At 44.2% G+C, this 23,395-nt stretch overlaps 1 protein-coding gene across 3 annotated transcripts in view; it reads left to right on the top strand.

Moving 5' to 3' along the window:
• NBAS (NBAS subunit of NRZ tethering complex) overlaps window positions 1-23,395 on the top strand; it is an 816,956-nt gene that overhangs the window by 236,584 nt on the left and 556,977 nt on the right. For all 3 annotated transcript variants that reach the window (XM_073568249.1, XM_073568248.1, XM_073568250.1), the window contains exons 23-27: window positions 9,178-9,331; window positions 11,228-11,413; window positions 14,727-14,900; window positions 19,948-20,081; window positions 20,550-20,612. In XM_073568249.1, coding sequence (XP_073424350.1) covers window positions 9,178-9,331; window positions 11,228-11,413; window positions 14,727-14,900; window positions 19,948-20,081; window positions 20,550-20,612 — 711 coding nt within the window. The remainder of the gene's footprint in view (window positions 1-9,177; window positions 9,332-11,227; window positions 11,414-14,726; window positions 14,901-19,947; window positions 20,082-20,549; window positions 20,613-23,395) is intronic.

Below are 23,395 nucleotides of genomic sequence, written 5' to 3'. Positions count from 1 at the left end.
TACATTACATTACTGATCCTGAGTTACATCCTGTATTATACTCCAGAGCTGCACTCACTATTCTGCTGGTGCAGTCACTGTGTACATACATTACTGATCCTGAGTTACATCCTGTATTATACCCCAGAGCTGCACTCACTATTCTGCTGGTGCAGTCACTGTGTACAAACATTACATTACTGATCCTGAGTTACATCCTATGTTATACTCCAGAGCTGCACTCACTATTCTGCTGGTGCAGTCACTGTGTACATACATTACTGATCCTGAGTTACATCCTGTATTATACTCCAGAGCTGCACTCACTATTCTGCTGGTGCAGTCACTGTGTACATATTACATTACTGATCCTGAGTTACATCCTGTATTATACCCCAGAGCTGCACTCACTATTCTGCAGGTGCAGTCACTGTGTTCATATATTACATTACTGATCCTGAGTTACATCCTGTATTATACTCCAGAGCTGCACTCACTATTCTGCTGGTGCAGTCACTGTGTACATACATTACATTACTGATCCTGAGTTACATCCTGTATTATACTCCAGAGCTGCACTCACTATTCTGCAGGTGCAGTCACTGTGTACATATATTACATTACTGATCCTGAGTTACATCCTGTATTATACTCCAGAGCAGCACTCACTATTCTGCTGGTGCAGTCACTGTGTACATACATTACTGATCCTGAGTTACATCCTGTATTATACTCCAGAGCTGCACTCACTATTCTGCTGGTGCAGTCACTGTGTACATATATTACATTACTGATCCTGAGTTACATCCTGTATTATACCCCAGAGCTGCACTCACTATTCTGCAGGTGCAGTCACTGTGTACATATATTACATTACTGATCCTGAGTTACATCCTGTATTATACTCCAGAGCTGCACTCACTATTCTGCTGGTGCAGTCACTGTGTACATACATTACATTACTGATCCTGAGTTACATCCTGTATTATACTCCAGAGCTGCACTCACTATTCTGCAGGTGCAGTCACTGTGTACATATATTACATTACTGATCCTGCGTTACATCCTGTATTATACTCCAGAGCAGCACTCACTATTCTGCAGGTGCAGTCACTGTGTACATATATTACATTACTGATCCTGAGTTACATCCTGTATTATACTCCAGAGCAGCACTCACTATTCTGCTGGTGCAGTCACTGTGTACATACATTACATTACTGATCCCGAGTTACATCCTGTATTATACCCCAGAGCTGCACTCACTATTCTGCAGGTGCAGTCACTGTGTACATATATTACATTACTGATCCTGAGTTACATCCTGTATTATACTCCAGAGCTGCACTCACTATTCTGCTGGTGCAGTCACTGTGTACATACATTACATTACTGATCCTGAGTTACATCCTGTATTATACTCCAGAGCTGCACTCACTATTCTGCTGGTGCAGTCACTGTGTACATACATTACATTACATTACTGATCCTGAGTTACATCCTGTATTATACTCCAGAGCTGCACTCACTATTCTGCTGGTGCAGTCACTATGTACATACATTACATTACTGATCCTGAGTTACATCCTGTATTATACTCCAGAGCTGCACTCACTATTCTGCTGGTGCAGTCACTGTGTACATACATTACATTACTGATCCTGAGTTACATCCTGTATTATACTCCAGAGCTGCACTCACTATTCTGCTGGTGCAGTCACTGTGTACATACATTACATTACTGATCCTGAGTTACATCCTGTATTATACTCCAGAGCTGCACTCACTATTCTGCTGGTGCAGTCACTGTGTACATACATTATATTACTGATCCTGAGTTACATCCTGTATTATACTCCAGAGCTGCACTCACTATTCTGCTGGTGCAGTCACTGTGTACATACATTACATTACATTACTGATCCTGAGTTACATCCTGTATTATACTCCAGAGCTGCACTCACTATTCTGCTGGTGCAGTCACTGTACGAGTACACATACATTACATTACTGATCCTGAGTTACATCCTGTATTATACTCCAGAGCTGCACTCACTATTCTGCTGGTGCAGTCACTGTGTACATACATTACATTACTGATCCTGAGTTACATCCTGTATTATACCCCAGAGCTGCGCTCACTATTCTGCAGGTGCAGTCACTGTGTACATATATTACATTACTGATCCTGAGTTACATCCTGTATTATACTCCAGAGCTGCACTCACTATTCTGCTGGTGCAGTCACTGTGTACATATATTACATTACTGATCCTGAGTTACATCCTGTATTATACTCCAGAGCAGCACTCACTATTCTGCAGGTGCAGTCACTGTGTACATATATTACATTACTGATCCTGAGTTACATCCTGTATTATACCCCAGAGCTGCGCTCACTATTCTGCTGGTGCAGTCACTGTGTACATATATTACATTACTGATCCTGAGTTACATCCTGTATTATACCCCAGAGCTGCACTCACTATTCTGCTGGTGCAGTCACTGTGTACATATATTACATTACTGATCCTGAGTTACATCCTGTATTATACCCCAGAGCTGCGCTCACTATTCTGCTGGTGCAGTCACTGTGTACATATATTACATTACTGATCCTGAGTTACATCCTGTATTATACCCCAGAGCTGCGCTCACTATTCTGCTGGTGGGTATTGGAAACCATAGTCAGGTTTGTGGATGAGCCCTTCTAGTACGGTGTATCGGATTGGTGATGAGACCTGTGGTTGCTCCCTTCTTCGTGCACAATGGGGAGAAATGATTTCTGACGTGGACACTGCAGGATAAGCTGCACGGTGATGCCGCCGCGTTGTCATCACTTATAAAAGGTTATTCTTCATGTTCCATTTTTTTTTCCCTGAAAAACACCTTAAATTTAAAAAAAAGATTTGCGATTTGTTTCTCTCTCCAAGCTCCTATAGAAAAGTCGCGAGGGCCAGAAAGCGCGGTGTTTTCTCCAGTAAAATCCATAGTACATAGTGTAATCATTAATGCATACACAGCCTTGAGGAGTTGGCCGGCAGCCGCGCTCCCACCTCTGTGCGGATAATATCAGGCTACACAGATGGAATAGGAATGATCCGACACCTCGGCTTCCTGCAAGGACAAAGGATTTATAGGCCGAGAGCACGCGGGCAGCGACGCCTTAAAATAGACCCGCGGCTTATGGGATTCTGCGCCGCGGACACTTTATTCCAGCTGCCCGGTGTGTAAGCGCCGCCGCGCTCATTCTGAAATTGAAGCTCGCTAGGATCCCTGCAGGAATTAGTCTGGGGGGGTATTAGGCCGGCTCCGAAAATTCATTTGCAGCCTCCAATCCAGCCGAAATGCACAACCTCCTGCTCCCACTTACTGTACGTGTAACCACGTCTGCGGTGACGCTCTTATGCCTCCAGAATTAATAAGGATTTTGTCTGGATTTCTGCTGCAGCTTTATTTAAAGAGAATTCATCATCAGAAAATGACCTATTGTATAAATATTTTTCAATACATTTTTACATTTTTTGTTATTTTTTTTTTTCATATCACATTTAAAAAATAAATGGTAAATCTTGAAGTTTTCACACTGACTAGAGTTTATTTTTTAGACTTACACTTCCTATTTTTCTATCAAAACCTCATTTAGCAGCCTTACAATAGGTGATATTACAGCTCACCACCTCCAGCTGTACAATGAAGAACACCTTTATATACTGTATATAACACAAGGTTCATCATCTACAATAGGTTGTTACAACCCACCTCCTCCTCCTCCTGTACAATGATAACATCTCTATTCAGTAGAAACAAGGGATCTGTCATTCATCACCTTCTTCTGTACAATGACTGATGATATCTATATCCTGTAGATAACACAGGACCCACCATTAACAGTACTTCATGTCACAGCTCACCTTCTACACTTCTTGTGCAATAACTTTCACCACCTATATATATATATATATATATATATATATATAGTAGACAGCACATGATCCACCATTGACAATAGGTGATAACACAGCTCGCCTCCTCCTCCTGTACAATGACTGATAGCACCTCTATATACAGTAGTTAAGACAGGATCCACCATTGACAATAGGTGATGTCACAGCTCACCTCCTCCTCCTGTACAGTGATTGATAGCACCTCTATATACTGTAGATGGCACAGGATCCACCATTCACAGTAGGTGATTTCACTTCTGACACCCTCCCCCTTTGACATTCACCTTTGCAAATGCTCATTTGCTGTGTAAAATAGGGTCTGAGTCCATTTCTGCTAAGGTGCATGTGGATTCTCTGACAGACTAAGAAGTGTCTGGAACAGCGATGTCAAGCTCGGTTACACTGAGGCCAAAATTAAAAGCTTGGACAAAGTGGGCAAACCTTGATATTTATTAAAAAAAAACAATATGTTTACAACTAAGTTTTCCCTTCTCAAATATAACGCTAAACTTTTTTCATTTGGAAAGTAACTTAAAGGGGTTGTCCCACAAGCAAAGTACATTTTAATTAATAGATTTTAGAATAAAATATTAGAATAATGTAATATGTTATGTAAGAGCAGTAAACGGCATATGGCCCAATGGCCTAGTTTAAATATGTAATAAAAGATGAAACATCTAGAATAATACAGATAACCAGATAAAGTATGATGCCAACAGAAGTGCTCTCCAAGCACCATATGATACCCGTAAAGTAAACTCCTCGATGGTACCCTCCAGGAATGGTGACAATACTGTACGGCTGACAAAGAATGGCGACCCCCATCACAGTGTGATTCTCCAACTGTAATCCCCACTTAGTCCTCCATATGGTATAATGGGCTCACATAGTGCTCCATACAGTATAATGGGGTCACATAGTGCTCCATACAGTATAATGGACCCACATAGTGCTCCATACAGTATAATGGACCCACAGAGTGCTCCATACAGTATAATGGCCCCACATAGTGCTCCATACAGTATAATGGCCTCACATAGTGCTTCATACAGTATAATGGCCTCACATAGTGCTCCATACAGTATAATGGGCTCAAATAGTGCTCCATACAGTATAATGGGGTCACATAGTGCTCCATACAGTATAATGGACCCACATAGTGCTCCATACAGTATAATGGACCCCCAAAGTCCTCCATATAGTATAATGGACCCACAAAGTCCTCCATATAGTATAATGGCCTAACATAGTGCTCCATACAGTATAATGGCCCCACATAGTGCTCCATACAGTATAATGGCCCCACATAGTGCTCCATACAGTATAATGGCCCCACATAGTGCTCCATACAGTATAATGGCTCCACATAGTGCTCCATACAGTATAATGGCCCCACATAGTGCTCCATACAGTATAATGGCCCCACATAGTGCTCCATACAGTATAATGGCCCCACATAGTGCTCCATACAGTATAATGGCCCCACATAGTGCTCGGTACAGTATAATGGCCCCACATAGTTCTCCATACAGTATAATGGCCCCACATAGTGCTCCATACAGTATAATGGCCCCACATAGTGCTCCATACAGTATAATGGCCCCACATAGTGCTCCATACAGTATAATGGCCCCACATACTGCTCCATACAGTATAATGGCCTCACATAGTGCTCCATACAGTATAATGGGCCCACATAGTGCTCCATACAGTATAATGGCCCCACATAGTGCTCCATACAGTATAATGGCCTCACAGTGCTCCATACAGTATAATGGCCCCACATAGTGCTCCATACAGTATAATGGCCCCACATAGTGCTCCATACTGTATAATGGCCCCACATAGTGCTCCATACTGTATAATGGCCCCACATAGTGCTCCATACAGTATAATGGGCCCATATAGTGCTCCATACAGTATAATGGGCCCACATAGTGCTCAATACAGTATAATGGCCTCACATAGTGCTCCATACAGTATAATGGCCCCACATAGTGCTCCATACAGTATAATGGCCCCACATAGTGCTCCATACAGTATAATGGCCTCACATAGTGCTCCATACAGTATAATGGGCCCATATAGTGCTCCATACAGTATAATGGGCCCACATAGTGCTCCATACAGTATAATGGCCCCACATAGTGCTCGGTACAGTATAATGGCCCCACATAGTGCTCGGTACAGTATAATGGCCTCACATAGTGCTCGGTACAGTATAATGGGCCCACATAGTGCTCGGTACAGTATAATGGGCCCACATAGTGCTCGGTACAGTATAATGGCCCCACATAGTGCTCCGTACAGTATAATGGCCCCACATAGTGTTCCGTACAGTATGGCCCCACATAGTGCTCCATACAGTATAATGGCCCCACATAGTGCTCCATACAGTATAATGGCCCCACATAGTTCTCCATACAGTATAATGGCCTCACATAGTGCTCGGTACAGTATAATGGCCCCACATAGTGCTCCGTACAGTATAATGGCCCCACATAGTGCTCCATACAGTATAATGGGCCCACATAGTGGCCCATACAGTATTTTGGCCTCACATAGTGCTCCATACAGTATAATGGCCCCACATAGTGCTCCATACAGTATAATGGCCCCACATAGTGCCCCATACAGTATAATGGCCTCAAATAGTGCTTGGTACAGTATAATGACCCCACATAGTGCTCCGTACAGTATAATGGCCTCACATAGTGCTCCATACAGTATGATGGCCCCACATAGTGCCCCATACAGTATAATGGCCTCAAATAGTGCTCGGTACAGTATAATGACCCCACATAGTGCTCCGTACAGTATAATGACCCCACATAGTGCTCCATACAGTATAATGGCCCCACTTAGTGCTCCATACAGTATAATGGCCCCACATAGTGCCCCATACAGTATAATGGCCTCAAATAGTGCTCCATACAGTATAATGGCCCCACATAGTGCCCCATACAGTATAATGACCCCACATAGTGCTCCGTACAGTATAGTGACCCCACATAGTGCTCCTCCATACAGTATAATGACCCCACATAGTGCTCCGTACAGTATAATGGCCCCACATAGTGCTCCGTACAGTATAATGGCCCCACATAGTGCCCCGTACAGTATAATGGCCTCAAATAGTGCTCCATACAGTATCATGGCCCCACATAGTGCCCCATACAGTATAATGGCCCCACATAGTGCCCCATACAGTATAATGGCCCCACATAGTGCCCCATACAGTATAATGACCCCACATAGTGCTCCGTACAGTATAATGACCCCACATAGTGCTCCGTACAGTATAATGGCCCCACATAGTGCTCCGTACAGTATAATGGCCCCACATAGTGCTCCGTACAGTATAATGGCCCCACATAGTGCTCCGTACAGTATAATGGCCCCACATAGTGCTCCATACAGTATAATGGCCCCACATAGTGCCCCATACAGTATAATGGCCTCAAATAGTGCTCGGTACAGTATAATGACCCCACATAGTGCTCCATACAGTATAATGGCCCCACATAGTGCCCCATACAGTATAATGGCCTCAAATAGTGCTCCATACAGTATAATGGCCCCACATAGTGCCCCATACAGTATAATGACCCCACATAGTGCTCCGTACAGTATAATGACCCCACATAGTGCTCCGTACAGTATAATGACCCCACATAGTGCTCCGTACAGTATAATGGCCCCACATAGTGCTCCGTACAGTATAATGACCCCACATAGTGCTCCGTACAGTATAATGGCCCCACATAGTGCTCCATACAGTATAATGGCCCCACATAGTGCCCCATACAGTATAATGGCCTCAAATAGTGCTCGGTACAGTATAATGACCCCACATAGTGCTTCATACAGTTCACATTCAATTTAAATGTACACTAGAAAATAAAGATGTTTCTGCATTAGATGACCTGTGACTTGCGCAAAAATATTCTTTTAAACACCTTATACAATCTGCTGCTCTCCCCCGATTCTGACGCTCTTTTCTGTTTTACACTGTGTCCTCTATTGTTGGAACTAAGATGTTATGGGTGTGTCCAGCGATAAGCTCATTGACTGTTAACATTGAGGGCAGTATAACTGTGAACAAAGGCTCTGGAATTTAATACTGGCTTGTACTTATTTTAGATTATATGGGACTTAGAGTGAATCTATCACCTGATTTTTGCTGCCTCATCTGAGAGTAGCATGATGTAGGGGCAGAGGCCATGATTCCAGCAATGTGTCACTTACTGGGCTGCTTGCTGCTGTTTTAGTAATATAATTGTTTTCACTGCTTCTGATCTACCTGTTCTCTGCTGAGCTCGGTGTAAACCCGCCCACATCATTCTTTCTGCCCATGTGCACAGATGTGTGGGTGTGGTTGGACTAATTGCATGCAGGTTTATCAGATCTCTAGTGATCTCCTGCTGATAAAACTGCATTTTGTTTCCTAACTACAGCAAGCAGCCCAGTAAATGACACATTACTGGAATCAGGGTCTCTGTCTTTACATCATGATGTTTTCAAATTGCATAGCAAAAATCTGCTGGCAGAATCCCTTTAAATCTATTAGTGTTTTAGAATTGCACACATAGTTGGCAGTCAAATATTGGCTGAAATTTTGACAAAGTATGTGGCCAACTGCCTTGGTATTTTATTTTACTTCTTAAATTCATATATTTTAGGCTAAAAAAAAAATATTATTTTTTGAAAAATGGGTTTCATTTAACATTTTGCATCTGTTTGTTTTTTACTGGCTTTTCCCCCCCCCTGTACATTACTCACTGTAGAATGAGTTAACCGAAAATCTGTCAGTGAGCTTCTCCTGTTGGGAGAGTTTCTATTTTATGTCGTCTTAGTTGTATATATGACCGTATGAAGGTTCAGCTCAACTTTGATGTGGCCGTAAATCCGCCCAATCCGAGTACAGAGATGAGTAGGAAGCTCGCTGAAGGATTGTCAGTTAACTCATTCTGCAGACAGCCGTGTTCAGGATAATAATTTAACATGTAAGAGCTAAACAATGTAACATTTTCAATGAAAACCATTCGCAAATTTTTTTTTTTTTTAAGGTTAAAATGCATTTAATTAAAAAAATAATAAGTCCCCAAATGTGTTCATAGCCTCGTGGAATCTTGTTTGCCCCTGGATCATTTGGGGTAGGACGCGTTGCTTCTACTTGGCATTTACACACATGATACGATTTCCCGGTAACATGTTTACTCTGCACGGTTCTCTCCATCATCATCCTCAGGGTACAGGTGGAGCCCGGCTCTCCGGATCTGGCCGAGTTCCTGTACGAGGAGCAGTCAGAACTTCTCGTTTACCGAACAGACAGTTTATCCATCGATATCGTGAAGAGCTGGTACTGGCGCCGAGCCGAGGAGATGGAGGATTACGCCAGACAGGTGAGCGGATCTTAGTTACAGCCATGTGAGGACCGCGCCTCTTCTTGCGAAAGGTTGAGCGTCATTTCTCCCGATCAGGGAGACCACCTCCCTCCATCTATTGACCGGGTCTGCTGGAATTAGACTCATAAGTGCTCAGTAGGTCTTGGGAGATACCTGCTCAGATTATGCTGCATGACGCCAATCCCACACGTGTGAACAGGGCGGCTTTCATAAGCACCAGATTATTGGGTCAGTGCCTTGGTGTCAATGAAATCCGTCCCGCAACCCCACTCCGAGTCTAGAAATTGGCCACCGGAACCAAAATCCTCGTCCTATCTGTTGGTGTATGTTCACACAGTCTTTTTTTTTTACATGGATTTCTGAGCAGATTCTGCTCCAAATGCCACCTGAAAAGCAGCCTTGAATGTTGGGCAAGCTTACTACTTACTTTATCGGGCACACAGTGATGTTTTTTGGTCCACATGAAAAATTAAGCAGCACGTCGATTCCGAAAGGGTTTGCTTCAGAGCAGAAAAAAATGTTTAATTCCTGAAAAGTAAAAAAAAAAAAAAAAAAACAAAAAAAAAAAAAAACAATAATACTCGGGGGCTGATTCATCAAGCAGTTTGACTGGTTGAAATCTTGCAAATTGTTTTCAAGCTTCTAGAAAGCAGCTGCGCTGTGCATCTGTGCCCCTCATTTCTCCACTTAACTCCCCCAACCCCACAAGCTACCGACCTGCCCACTGGACAGTTTTCACCGGCGCTGTGAACACTAAACGGTAGTATAATTTTAATCACGACTACTTACAAAGTTGGGTCATTTTCTTAGTTTGGGTAAATTGGATCCATAAATAAATATGATTTGATAATCGTTAAATGTCCTTATATAAATTTTGCATAAATTAATTGTACAGGCGAATAGTGGAAACATTTTAATATGTATTATCAGAGTAATACCATTTTTTCTTCTGTCACTTCACCGTTGCATCTGCCTCCCGAACTCATCATTTACTCTGAAAAGCAGTTAATACGTCTTCATCAAAACAAAGCAGATGTCCAGATGACTGAAGGATCAGATTACAGCTGCCTATTGAAGTCTATGGAGATGCTGGGGTTGGGAGGTAGGGGGTAGAGTGGGAAAAAAGGGGACACACACACACACACACACACACACACACACAGTGCAGATGCTTTCTAGTAAGTGTTTTGTCTCAACATTAAACTGGAGTCACATTTACACTGCTTAGTAATATCTTCCAAGCCAGATGACTGAAGGATCAGATTACAACTGCCTATTGAAGTCTATGGAGTTTCTGGGGTTGGGAGGTGGTGGGGTGGAGTGGACCAAAAAGGGGCGCGCGCACACACACACACACACACACACACACACACACACACACTGCAGCTGCTTTCTAGTAAGCGTTTTGCCTCATTAAGCTGGAGTCACATCTACACTACTCAGTAATATCTTCCAAGCTGAACATATGGAAAAAAAATCTTAAGAATTTTTGTGTCATCTTTGGACCACTACTTAAAGCAAAGCCATGGCCAACGACTGCAGCAAACCTGCACTAATGCTCTAATTGGGCGTCTTCCGACACCAGAGACCTGGGTGAAACAGCAAATTCTGCCACCCAAAGATCCAAAAAATGTCAAAGCTCACAACTGGACCCCGGAGTTCAGAATTTAAGTTATTTCATGGTAATCTGTGGTCAAATCGTATCATTCCTTTACATTCACATCAGTAGAGATTGTCCCGTACATCCGTGCCTTCATGGCATAAGGGGAAGGTTAGTGTGAAATACTACACACTAAATCCCATATGTGAAATCCTTTAGTGCTTGTTGTCGTATCTTTATTGATATGGAATGACGTTTTCAGTTTACCAGGTGTCCCTTTTGCTGAATTGTAGGTGGATGGTGCTCTTTCATTGGTACGACTGGGAAAAGAGAAGAACATTCCTGGTCTGGAGCTGCTCTGTGAAGATCTGGTCACATTGGAGACCCTTGTGTACGAGGCCAACTGTGATGTGTCATTGACGCTCAAAGACCTGCACCAGCTCACAGACATCGAGAAACTACGGCTCCTTATGGAAAACGTAGGTTGAGCTCTGCCGCTGTGTGTTCCGCTCCCAGAAAACCGGATCAGAGTGAGATTTTTGTATGGTGATTTTTCTAATAATTCCCAAAAGTGCTCATAAGTGACTCCAGCACCAAAAACCTGGTTTTCTAACAAAAGTCAAGTGTTAACTTCTGATTTGTGGGGTTCTGGCATCTAGAGCTGGAGGAAACAACATCCTTCCATGGCCGATCTCGCAGTGAAAGAAGGTTGTGAGATACCGCTCTTCATGCCTGAATTCCACAACTCGGAAGTTTGGACTCTACTTGCTAGCAAATCAGAGACATTTACGTTACTTCTGTGCACTCTTGACAATCATTTATTTCCAAAAATCACCAGCCTGGGGCCGCCCACTCATATTAAGTTAATAGGGCAGCTAAAGACTAGTGATAGGTCAATAAATGAGGGTCAGTAATCATAGCGACATGTTTAGATCTGGAATGGTCTAGATACTGAGACCCCAAAGTTCACTTAAAACCAAGGTGAAGTGCTGGACCCCTTAGTTTCTGATTATCCCCGCTCAACTCCTCTCTTTGTGGAGTATGGACCCGTTAAAGGGAATCTGTCATCAGGTTTTTGCTACAGTACCTCATCTGTGTTCCAAATTATTATGCAAAAAATATTTCCTCCTATTTTCTCTAAATTACCTATATGAATTGCAGTCATTGTTATTTTCCAGTCATCTAATATTCTAGTATAATTGCAATGTTTTTGAACAAACTGCCTATGAGAACAGTATATTTTTAAAAATAAGAAACACTCAAAAAGCATGTTCCAAATTATTATGCACAGCAGAGTTTTCAACCTTTTTATTTTTATTTTGAACAAAACAATGGTGAATTGTGAAATTATAAGCATTATCAGCTTATTACAAAATGAAATCAAAACTTTATTCCAGGTGATGTTACATTTGCACATAGGACCCCTTGTTGGAAAGAAGCTTCTGAACTCTCTCGTCCATTGAATTTGTCAGTTTTTGGATGGTTTATGCTTCAATTGTTTTGCATGTGGACAGAATACTCTCCCAGAGCTGTTGCTTAGATGTGAACTGCCTCCCGCCATCATAGACACTCCTTTTGATGATGCTCCAGAGGTTCTCAATGGGGTTGAGGTCAGGGGAAGATGGTGGCCACACCATAAGTTTGTCCTCTTTTATGCCCATAGCAGCCAGAGATGCAGATGTGTTATTTGCATGCCTGAAAATGATCTTTCTGTGGAAAGCACGGTTCTTCCTCTTGAACCATGGCAGGAAGTGCTGTTTTAGAAACTCCACATAGATTATGGAGTTCATCTTTACCCCTTCAGGGATCCTAAAGGGGCCGACAATCTCTCTCCCCATGATTCCAGCCCAAAACATTACTCCACCTCCTCCTTGTTGGCGCCTTAGCCGTGTTTTCATGGGGTGTCCATCAACCAGCCATCCTCCACTCCATCCATCTGGACCATCGAGCGTTGCACGGCACTCATGGGTGAACAAAACAGTTTGGAAGTCAGTCTTCATGTCTCGTTTGGCCCACTGGAGCCGTTTCTGCTTGTGTGCAGTGGATAGAGGTGGCCGACAGGATGGCTTACGCACAGCTGCAAACCTCTGAAGGACCCTGCATCTTGTTGTTCGGGGGACGTTGGAGGCACCAGCAGCTTCAAAAACTTGTCTGCTGCTATGACAAGGCATTTTTGCAGCTGCTCTTTTAACCTGACGCAATTGCCTGTTGGAAAGAGTCCTCAATTTTTCTTTATCAGCACGCACACGTGTGTGCTGGGAATCGGCTACATACTTCTTGATTGAGCGATGATCACGATGAAGTGTCTTCGCAATGTTGATTGTAGTCATGCCTTGACCTAAATACTCCACAATTTGTTGCTTTTCAGCAGCCGACACATCCTTTTTCTTTCCCATTTCGGCAAAAAATGTAGGCTGCTTAATAATGTGGAACAGCCTTCTTAAGTTGTCTTGCCTTTATTTGGACACACCTGCCAAACTAATGTGCACAGGTATCTGCAATTGCTTTCAGTGATATAAAGAGCCCTGACACACATCACCATCAATGAGTTTAAATGACAAACAAAAAAATTCAAACCTTATCACTCCTAAACTCTTTTTGCATAATAATTTGGAACACAGTTTAAGAGCAGCTTGATGTTGGGGCTGAGACCCCAATTCCAGTGATATGTCACTTACTGGGCTGCTTGTTGCAGTTTTGATAAAATCCTTGATTTCTGTACAGCAGATCTAGCAGAACTCTGAATGCTGAGCCATGTATAACCCCGCCCACGCCCCTGTGTACACTGTTCACAGGCAGAAAGCTACCAATCAGTGGTGGGGACAGAGTTGGACTACCTGGCAACAGGTTTTCTAGTCCTCTAGTGATAAAAATCACAGTTTTTTCAGTAATACTTTATCGAAACTACAGCTAAGTGACATATCGCTGGATTTGGTGTCTATCTTTTCATCATTCTGCTCTCATGTTAGGTGGCAACATGCTGGTGACCTATTCCCTTTAACTTCCACAACAAACAAAAGCGCAGGTACTCAGTGTAAACCTTGGTGTGGCCGAGCAGTTCAGTGCACCCTTGGCATGGCTGAGCAGTTCAGTGCACCCTTGGCATGGCCGAGCAGTTCAGTGCACCCTTGGCGTGGCCGAGCAGTTCAGTGCACCCTTGGCGTGGCCGAGCAGTTCAGCGCACCCTTGGCGTGGCCGAGCAGTTCAGCGCACCCTTGGCGTGGCCGAGCAGTTCAGCGCACCCTTGGCGTGGCCGAGCAGTTCAGCGCACCCTTGGCGTGGCCGAGCAGTTCAGCGCACCCTTGGCGTGGCCGAGCAGTTCAGCGCACCCTTGGCGTGGCCGAGCAGTTCAGCGCACCCTTGGCGTGGCCGAGCAGTTCAGCGCACCCTTGGCGTGGCCGAGCAGTTCAGTGCACCCTTGGCGTGGCCGAGCAGTTCAGTGCACCCTTGGCGTGGCCGAGCAGTTCAGAGCACACTTCACATTTGCTTTTTTTTTTTCTTTTCCATCTGTTCCTGCCCTTCTCTGACCTTATGACAGAGCTGTCAGTCAATGAAGAGGAGGGCAGAAGACAACAGAGCACAAAACAAACAGGAACGTCTGAATGTTTCCTTAGAAGAGTCCGCCTTAAAGATAATCTCACCACAAGGGGTCCCGCTGTTGAGACCCTATATTTCGCCACTACATGGAATCATTGCGTGGTGAACATTGAAATAGACATGGACACACTCTAGGGAAAGAAAAATAAGTTTTGTAAGCCGGAGAGCGCCCCTTTACTGTTTTGTGTTTTCCAGTCGTCAGAAGAACACTACGTGAAGAACGCCTACCAGTGGATGGTTCCTTTCCTCCATCGCTGCGAGGCCCAGACCCCCGGAGCGGCCACCGCTCTGCTGAAAGCGTACATCGTCACCCTGGCGAAGGACGACCTTAAATTCCCCCTGAAGATCTTTCAGCATTCCAAGCCCGATGTAAGCCGACGCTTCTCCGCTTTTATCTCTCCGCTCCGCTTCATGACACTGTTCTCGCCGATACGGGCGTTAGAGCTGTCTTGGGTATGACGGGCCGGAGATTCTGCCGCTCATTTCTATTCATGAATTTCTCGGTGACTTATTTGCTGAAACAGTGTTTGCAGTGTTTAAGAAGAAGAAAATCACTTAGTTCTGTCACCGCATGCAAAATAAAACAAACACCGTAATGAGGGCTGAGCAGAAAAATACAAAAAATTATTAGGCAGCATTGACTTGTTGCTGTGCGGCCGGGACCTCATGTCACCGCCATCTACTGCTAAGCGGAAATATCCGGTAATTGTGCAGCTATTCGGCAGCGTGTACATATTTTGAAGCTTTCGGAATATTTTATAGTTGTGCGAGAAGTCGAACATCATTATTATGTTTGTATCTTCCAGGATCTACAAATATGGCTCACTTGTAATTGTTTTCCTTTGCTTATATAGCCTGCAGCTAAATATGTATATACAAATGTGTGTGTGTATGTGTATAGCTATCTGTATATACTGTATATATAGCTCTCTATCTCGCAAAAAAAAATAAAGGGAACACTCAAATAACACATCCTAGATTTGAAGGAATGAAATATTCTCATTGAATACTTTGTTCTGTACAAAGTTGAAAATGCTGACAACAAAATCACACACAAATCATCAATGGAAGTCAAATTTATTAACCAATGGAGGCCTGGATTTGGAGAGACCCCAAAATTAAAGTGGAATTTAATGTCCTTAAAACAAGTCGAAATGAGTATTGTGTGTTGCCTCCACGTGTCTGTATGACCTCCCTACAACGCCTGGGCATGCTCCTGATGAGGCGGCGGATGTTCTCATTAAGGGATCTCCTCCCAGACCTGGACTAAAGCATCCGCCAACTCCTGGACAGTCTGTGGTGCAAAGTGATGTATGTTGGTGGATGGAGTGAGACATGATGTCCCAGATGTACTCAATCGCATTCAGGTCTGGGGAATGGGCGGGCTAGTCCATAGCTTCAATGCCTTCATCTTGCAGGAACTGCTGACGCACTCCAGCCACATGAGATCTGGCATTGTCCTTCATTAGGAGGAACCCAGGGCCAACTGCACCAGCATATGGTCTCACAAGGGGTCTGAGGATCTCATCCCGGTACCTAATGGCAGTCAGGCTACCTCTGGCGAGCACATGGAGGGCTGTGCAGCCCTCCAAAGAAATGCCACCCCACACCATTACTGACTCACTGCCAAACCGGTCATGCTGAAGGATGTTGCAGGCAGCACATCGCTCTCCATGGAGTCTCCAGACTCTGTCACATGTGCTCAGTGTGAACCTGCTTTCATCTGTGAAGAGCACAGGGCGTCAGTGGCGAATTTGTCAATCCTGGTGTTCTGTGGCAAATGCCAAGCATCCTGCACGGTGTTGGGCTGTGATCACAACCCCCATCTGTGGACGTCGGGCACTCAGACCATCCTCATGGAGTCGGTTTCTAACCGTTTGTGCCGACACATGCACATTTGTGGCCTGCTGGAGGTCATTTTGCAGGGCTCTGGCACTGCTCCTTCTGTTCCTCCTTGCACAAAGGCGGAGGTAGCGGTCCTACTGCTGGATTATTGCCCTCGTACGGCCCCCTCCACGTATCCTGTTGTACAGGCCTGTCTCCTGGTAGCGCCTCCAGCCTCTGGACACTACGCTGACAGACACAGCAAACCTTCTTGCCACAGCTCGCATTGATGTGCCATCCTGGATGAGCTGCACTACCTGAGCCACTTGTGTGGGTTGTAAGCCCGTCTCATGCTACCACGAGTGTGAAAGCACAACCAACATTCAAAAGTGACCAAAACATCAGCCAGAAAGCATTGGTACTGATGTGTTCTGTGGTTCCCACCCGCAGAACCACTCCTTTATTGAGGGTGTCTTGATAACTGCCAATAATTTCCGTCTGTCCATTCCATTTGCACAACAGCATGTGAAATTGATTGTCAATCAGTGTTACTTCCTAAGTGGACAGTTTGATTTCACAGAAATTATTTATATATATATATATATATATATATATATATATATATATATATATATATAATATATATATATATATATAATTATTATTTTTTTTTTTTTTTAACTAAACTTGGATCTTTTTTCACCACTTAAATAAAAAGCAACCTAGACATGTTTGTTGTCTATGAACTCCTAATGACCTGGTGAATCATAATGGCAGGTCAGTTTTAGCATTTGGTGAACATGGTAAAAAAAAAAAAATCCAAGAAACAGTTGTAGACTGTACACTTTTTTTTTTTTTTTTTTTTTTTTTTGCAATTTCACCACGCTTGCATTTTTTTTTCCGTTTTTGAGTGCATAATATGGTAAAACAAATGGTGTAATTCAAAATTACAACTCATCCCGCAAAAAACAAACCCTCACGTGGCCATATGGACCAAAAAGTAACAAAGTTATGGCTCTTGAAAGAAGGAGAGCAAAAATCAAATGCAAAAACAAAAAAGTGCTTCTGCGCAAAGGTGTTTAAGGGGTTGTAGTTTCACATATTAATAGCCTATTAGCTGAGAGGCATATAAAATAACAAACAGCGCTTTTACTCTATATCCCTCGGTCAATTGATGCTTGTTTTTGTTGATATGTTGCAGCTCTGTGACAGCACCCCTGCAGCCTGTCATCAAAGACCGCTGTAGAGGCAGATAGTGGGGGAGTAAATGTTCAGTATGTTTTATGTCTCTATGCATATGAGCTAATTAATATTTAAAATGGGACAACACCTTTTAAGAAAATGCCAATTTTATAAAGGCAAATGTGAGGAACTGTCTCACTTGGCCAAAATCTGCTCATTGGCATAAAGCACCAGTATCATACCAGGTGTGTAGATCTTAGCAACCCAACCTCCTCCGCTGACACTCATCTATTCTGAGCTCTGCTTGTTGGTCCCTCTGACCCATATAGAGTGACCTCCCAGCCTATCGCTGAAGGAGGCGTGTCACTTTATTGACTAGTGATTGGCTGAGCAGGTCTTGCCCCTGAGGAACTCAGACCCTGCAATAGAGAATGCATTCCGGTCAGCCGCCACCGGGGTCTGTTTCACAGTTCTTGTGAGCCGGAATACTTGTGCTGTTTTGGTTTTTGAGCAGTGTGAGAACGCTGTATAATTTGAGGCTTCTTGATTTTTTTTATTTTTTTTTTCCATAGCTTAGCAACAGCTTTGAATAATTAATCAGCGGCGGCATGTTCACATTACAAATGAGGCTGCGCTACAGATGTGCGAACAATAAATCATACTTCATCTGCATCATTTAGGGTCCCGAGATTAAAAGATTTCTTGAGCCGCTTTAATCCTTGATTAACTAATTTGACGTTGAGATATTTCACTCTCGTAATTGTTTAGGGAGAGAATTTTATGTAAATCTGAAACTCTAGGATTAGAAACGCATCCTTTATAATGCAAATAATGCTACCAATGATCAGTCATGTTGATGTAAAGGAATAAATATAGATTGCTAGATATCTCTGTTCTTATCACAATGTTGAGAATCTGTTGCTGAGGCTAGGTCCTAGTGCCCATGTATAGATGGCCTATGGAGATTGTAGATTGGTTGCAGGCTGGAGCTGCAAACACGTGCTACTGTCATGTCTTTCATCTGGTTTTGAGGCACTAACTTAAAGCCTGTTGTTGCTGGCTGGAGCTGGATACATGTGCTATGGTCGTGGTATTCGTAGTCATGAGGAACATGGACTGTGACTATAGACTATACTGGCAGGAGATACAAAAGCTGTGAGCCAACCAAATGTTGGGACATAGTGTGTATCACCTTGTATGGGTGTAGTGTAACTCCGACTCCAGGTTGGGATCTTATGGACTGGGGATATTATGCTGTGATGACAAACATCGCTACCCTTTTTGCCACAGCTTGCATTGATGTGCCATCCTGGATTAGCTGCACTACCTGAGCGATGTCTGTAGGTCGTAGACACTGCCTCATGCTACTGTACCTCTAGGGGTGAGAGTAATGAAAATATGCAAAAGTGAGAAAAACAGCCAAAATGGATAAGAACAGAGAAATGGTCTGTGGTCACCCCCTGCAGAACCACTCCTTTATAGGGGTTGTCTTGCTAATTGCCTATCATTTCTATCTGTTGTCTCTTCCATTTGCACAACACTAATTGATTCGCAATCTGCGTTGCTTCATAACTGAACAGTTTGATTTCACAGAAGTGGGATTGACTTGGCGTTACATTGTGTTATTTAAGTGTTTTCTTTTATTTTTTTGAGCAGTGTATATATAGATATATACTACATAAAATGTGTGCATATATGTATGTACACAACTACGTAAAAAATGCACTTGTATAAATATGCGTGTATTAGTGTGTGCGTGTATGTACAGTATGTATTATATATAAAATATATACACACTAAAGTGTGTGATTGCATATGTATATATGTTTTTATATGTTTGGTTGTGTGTATCCCAAACAGTAATAGACTAAAATAAAACAAAAGAAAAAAAAGGAATAAGACAGCAATAAGTTGATTTGATCCCAAAATGGTGCCAATAAAAATTACAGCTGGTCCATTAAAAAAAAAAAAAGCCCTTGTACATCACAGTTGATTTAGTAATTAAAAAAAAAAAAATTAAGAATTTAGCAACTTAACCTAAATTTTGTAATTTTTTGGGAGTTTTTTTTTATTTTGGATGGGTGAGGGGGCTAAAAAACCTATTTAAACTGGGATTACCGTAACTGTACTAAGCCATAGAATATAGTTAGCAGGCTGTTTCTAAGACAAAATGTGTGTAAAAAAAAAAAAAAAAAAATCACTGGTATTATTTTTTTTTATTTTTTTTATTTTTTTTTTTTAAGTTTCACTCCACTTCGAATATTCCATTTCCTCAGCATTATATCGTAAAAATTGCAAGGGAAAAAATAGAAGAGCAAAAAAAGAAAAAGATAGATTTACAATATGTAATGGGTAGGCGTTTTGGACCATGGGTATTATTAATATGATCATTTCTATATCTTTTTTGTAGTGCTTAAAGAAGCTAATCCCTGATCAGGATCAGCTGATGATCATCGCTTTGGAGTCCATCTACACTTGTGAGCGTGACGACCAGCTTTCTTTGTGCTATGACATTCTTGAGTGCTTACCGCAGAGGGGCTACGGGTAAGAGAAATGTTTTTGGCTACGCAACGAAACCAGTCAATTTTGTAGAAGGCAGCCATAATTTCCAGGTTTTTCTGAAGTTTATATCATTAATGAATGTGTAGTCCTAATTCCTTTCCTCTACAGTGCTGCTAAACATTATGAATATGGGATAGGGACTCCAAGAAACGATAGAAATGTAGATTCTGTGATGTAATGGGGTGACCAAGTGAGGTGGGCTGAGGGATCGCTTCTTTGGGTCCACTGATAAGAGATTTCTGTCCAGGTCATAAAAATCTTTTTTTTTTTCTTCTTCTATCACGACAAAGCTAAGTCTGGGATTCCAAACTCTGCCGTTCTCTTACACATAAGGGAGCAGGGTGCGGAGCGGAGCCACGCTTATTGCTTGTGTCACTCAGTAATGCCATATTAATAACTGCAGGAAATTACAGGCAGATATCTGATCACCGTGTCTCCTCTTCTTCCCAGCGTGGAGACAGACGTAACTAAATCTCTACACGACAAGGTGGATCAGCTCGAGCAAATCCTCAGGTAACTCGCACCAGCTCTTCCCTCTTAGATCCTCTGTCGATTATGCGAAGAGATGAAATGGGTTTCAACATTGGCTTTCCGAAGGGTAAAATCCGCAGCATGAATTGACAAATCTCAAACCCACAACTCCTGCCATTTTCTTCTGCAGATAATTTATGCAGATTGTACATGAAATTTCTTAAAGGGAATCTGTTGCTAGATTTTTGACGCTTAACCTGAGAACAACATGATGTAGAGACAGAGACCCGGATTCCAGGTTTGTGTCACTTACTGGGCTGCTTGCTTTAGTTTTGGTAAAATCACTCTTTTATCAGCATAAGATTATCACTACAGGGCGAATAACATGCTTCCAGGTAGTACAACCCCGCCCCCACCACTGATTGGCAGACTGTTCACAGTGAGCTACCAATCAATGGTGTGGGTGGGGTTATATGGACTTCAGCTTTCAAAGAGCTGGCAGATCTGCAGTAGATAAGTGATTTTTATCAAAACTACTACTTCCAATGAAGTAAATAATGCCTTACTGGAATCAAGGTCTCTGCCCCTATATCATGTTGCTCTTGAATGGAGCAGCATAAACCTGGTGATAGATTCCCTTTAAAATCCCCCACACTCTTTTGGTGCTGTAATTCGCAGTGGATTTTCCACAAGTGAACTTTACTTTCTTCCCACTAATACATATGCTACTTTCTTGACTTCTTTATTTCTGTTTTTATTTTCTGATGGTTTTCTAAATCGTTTTTCTGTACATGATCCTGGAGACAGCCATCCATCCTGAGCTGCTGCTTTAAGACATGCTTTACAGCAGTCACATGGACAGATAGTGCTCTTCCTTCCCTGCAGCAGTGCCTGATTCCCGCCGCTGCTGTTTTTGGCGTTGCCTGCAGGGGTGATGTCACGACTGCACACCTCAGCGGCTTTGCTTATGTTTAGGAGCTCAGTGATTGACTGCAGTGGGACGTCGCCAATGGCGGATTATAATGAGGTCAATTTGGGCAGTTGCCCCGGGCCCAGTGGGGTTAAGGGGCCCACAGCCCAGGCCAGTAAATTGCCCCATTATAATCCGCCACCGCGCAGGGCCATATTATAGGCAGGGCAGGCGGGGCTTCAGCCCCGGGGCCCCCACCACATTCCTGCTGGCTGCTGCAATGGCACTCCATCTTCTCCCCACCTAAAAGTGAGTGACCGTGGGGGCGGCATTATGTGCTCTGCTACCAGCAGCATCTACAAGTAGCGTGAACTCTGATGCTGCTGGTAGCGTGCAAAGGCTTGTGATGAGATCACAGGAGGGAAGGTGTCAGGGCCCCCAATCATGTGACCCCTGTCTCCTCCCCTCCTGTGACCTCATCACAGGTCCTGTGCGCACAGCACAGAGCACTGAGAGCAGCCATGTGGAGTGCGGCTCTGCGGGTGGAGGTCGGTGCTGGAGGCTCCATTATTCTCTATGGGGAGTGCGGCTCTGCGGGTGGAGGTCGGTGCTGGAGGCTCCATTATTCTCTATGGGGAGTGCGGCTCTGCGGGTGGAGGTCGGTGCTGGAGGCTCCATTATTCTCTATGTGGAGTGCGGGTGGAGGTCGGTGCCGGAGGCTCCTTTATTCTCTATGTGGAGTGCGGCTCTGCGGGTGGAGGTCGGTGCTGGAGGCTCCATTATTCTCTATGTGGAGTGCGGCTCTGCGGGTAGAGGTCGTGCTGGAGGCTCCATTATTCTCTATGTGGAGTGTGGCTCTGCGGGTGGAGGTCGGATCTGGAGGCTCCATTATTCTCTATGTGGAGTGCGGCTCTGCGGGTGGAGGTCGGTGCTGGAGGCCCCATTATTCTCTATGTGGAGTGCGGCTCTGCGGGTGGAGGTCGGATCTGGAGGCTCCATTATTCTCTATGTGGAGTGCGGCTCTGCGGGTGGAGGTCGGTGCTGGAGGCTCCATTATTCTCTATGTGGAGTGTGGCTCTGCGGGTGGAGGTCGGTGCTGGAGGCTCCATTATTCTCTATGGGGAGTGCGGCTCTGCGGGTGGAGGTCGGTGCTGGAGGCCCCATTATTCTCTATGTGGAGTGCGGCTCTGCGGGTGGAGGTCGGTGCTGGAGGCTCCATTATTCTCTATGTGGAGTGCGGCTCTGCGAGTGGAGGTAGGTGCTGGAGGCTCCATTATTCTCTATGTGGAGTGCGGCTCTGCGAGTGGAGGTAGGTGCTGGAGGCTCCATTATTCTCTATGGAGTGTGGCTCTGCGGGTGGAGGTCGGTGCTGGAGGCTCCATTATTCTCTATGTGGAGTGCGGCTCTGCGGGTGGAGGTCGGTGCTGGAGGCTCCATTATTCTCTGTGGAGTGCGGCTCTGCGGGTGGAGGTCGGTGCTGGAGGCTCCATTATTCTCTATGTGGAGTGCGGCTCTGCGGGTGGAGGTCGGTGCTGGAGGCTCCATTATTCTCTATGTGGAGTGCGGGTGGAGGTCGGTGCCGGAGGCTCCTTTATTCTCTATGTGGAGTGCGGCTCTGCGGGTGGAGGTCGGTGCTGGAGGCTCCATTATTCTCTATGTGGAGTGCGGCTCTGCGGGTAGAGGTCGGTGCTGGAGGCTCCATTATTCTCTATGTGGAGTGCGGGTGGAGGTCGGTGCTGGAGGCTCCATTATTCTCTATGTGGAGTGCGGCTCTGCGGGTGGAGGTCGGTGCTGGAGGCTCCATTATTCTCTATGGGGAGTGCGGCTCTGCGGGTGGAGGTCGGTGCTGGAGGCTCCATTATTCTCTATGGGGAGTGCGGCTCTGCGGGTGGAGGTCGGTGCTGGAGGCCCCATT

Source organism: Dendrobates tinctorius, unplaced genomic scaffold (genome assembly GCF_039654945.1).
Source record: "Dendrobates tinctorius isolate UK_male_01 unplaced genomic scaffold, ASM3965494v1 ptg000021l, whole genome shotgun sequence".
Lineage (NCBI taxonomy): Eukaryota > Metazoa > Chordata > Amphibia > Anura > Dendrobatidae > Dendrobates > Dendrobates tinctorius.
Note: the sequence above shows the minus strand (reverse complement) of the source record. Positions and strands in the feature narration are given on the sequence as shown.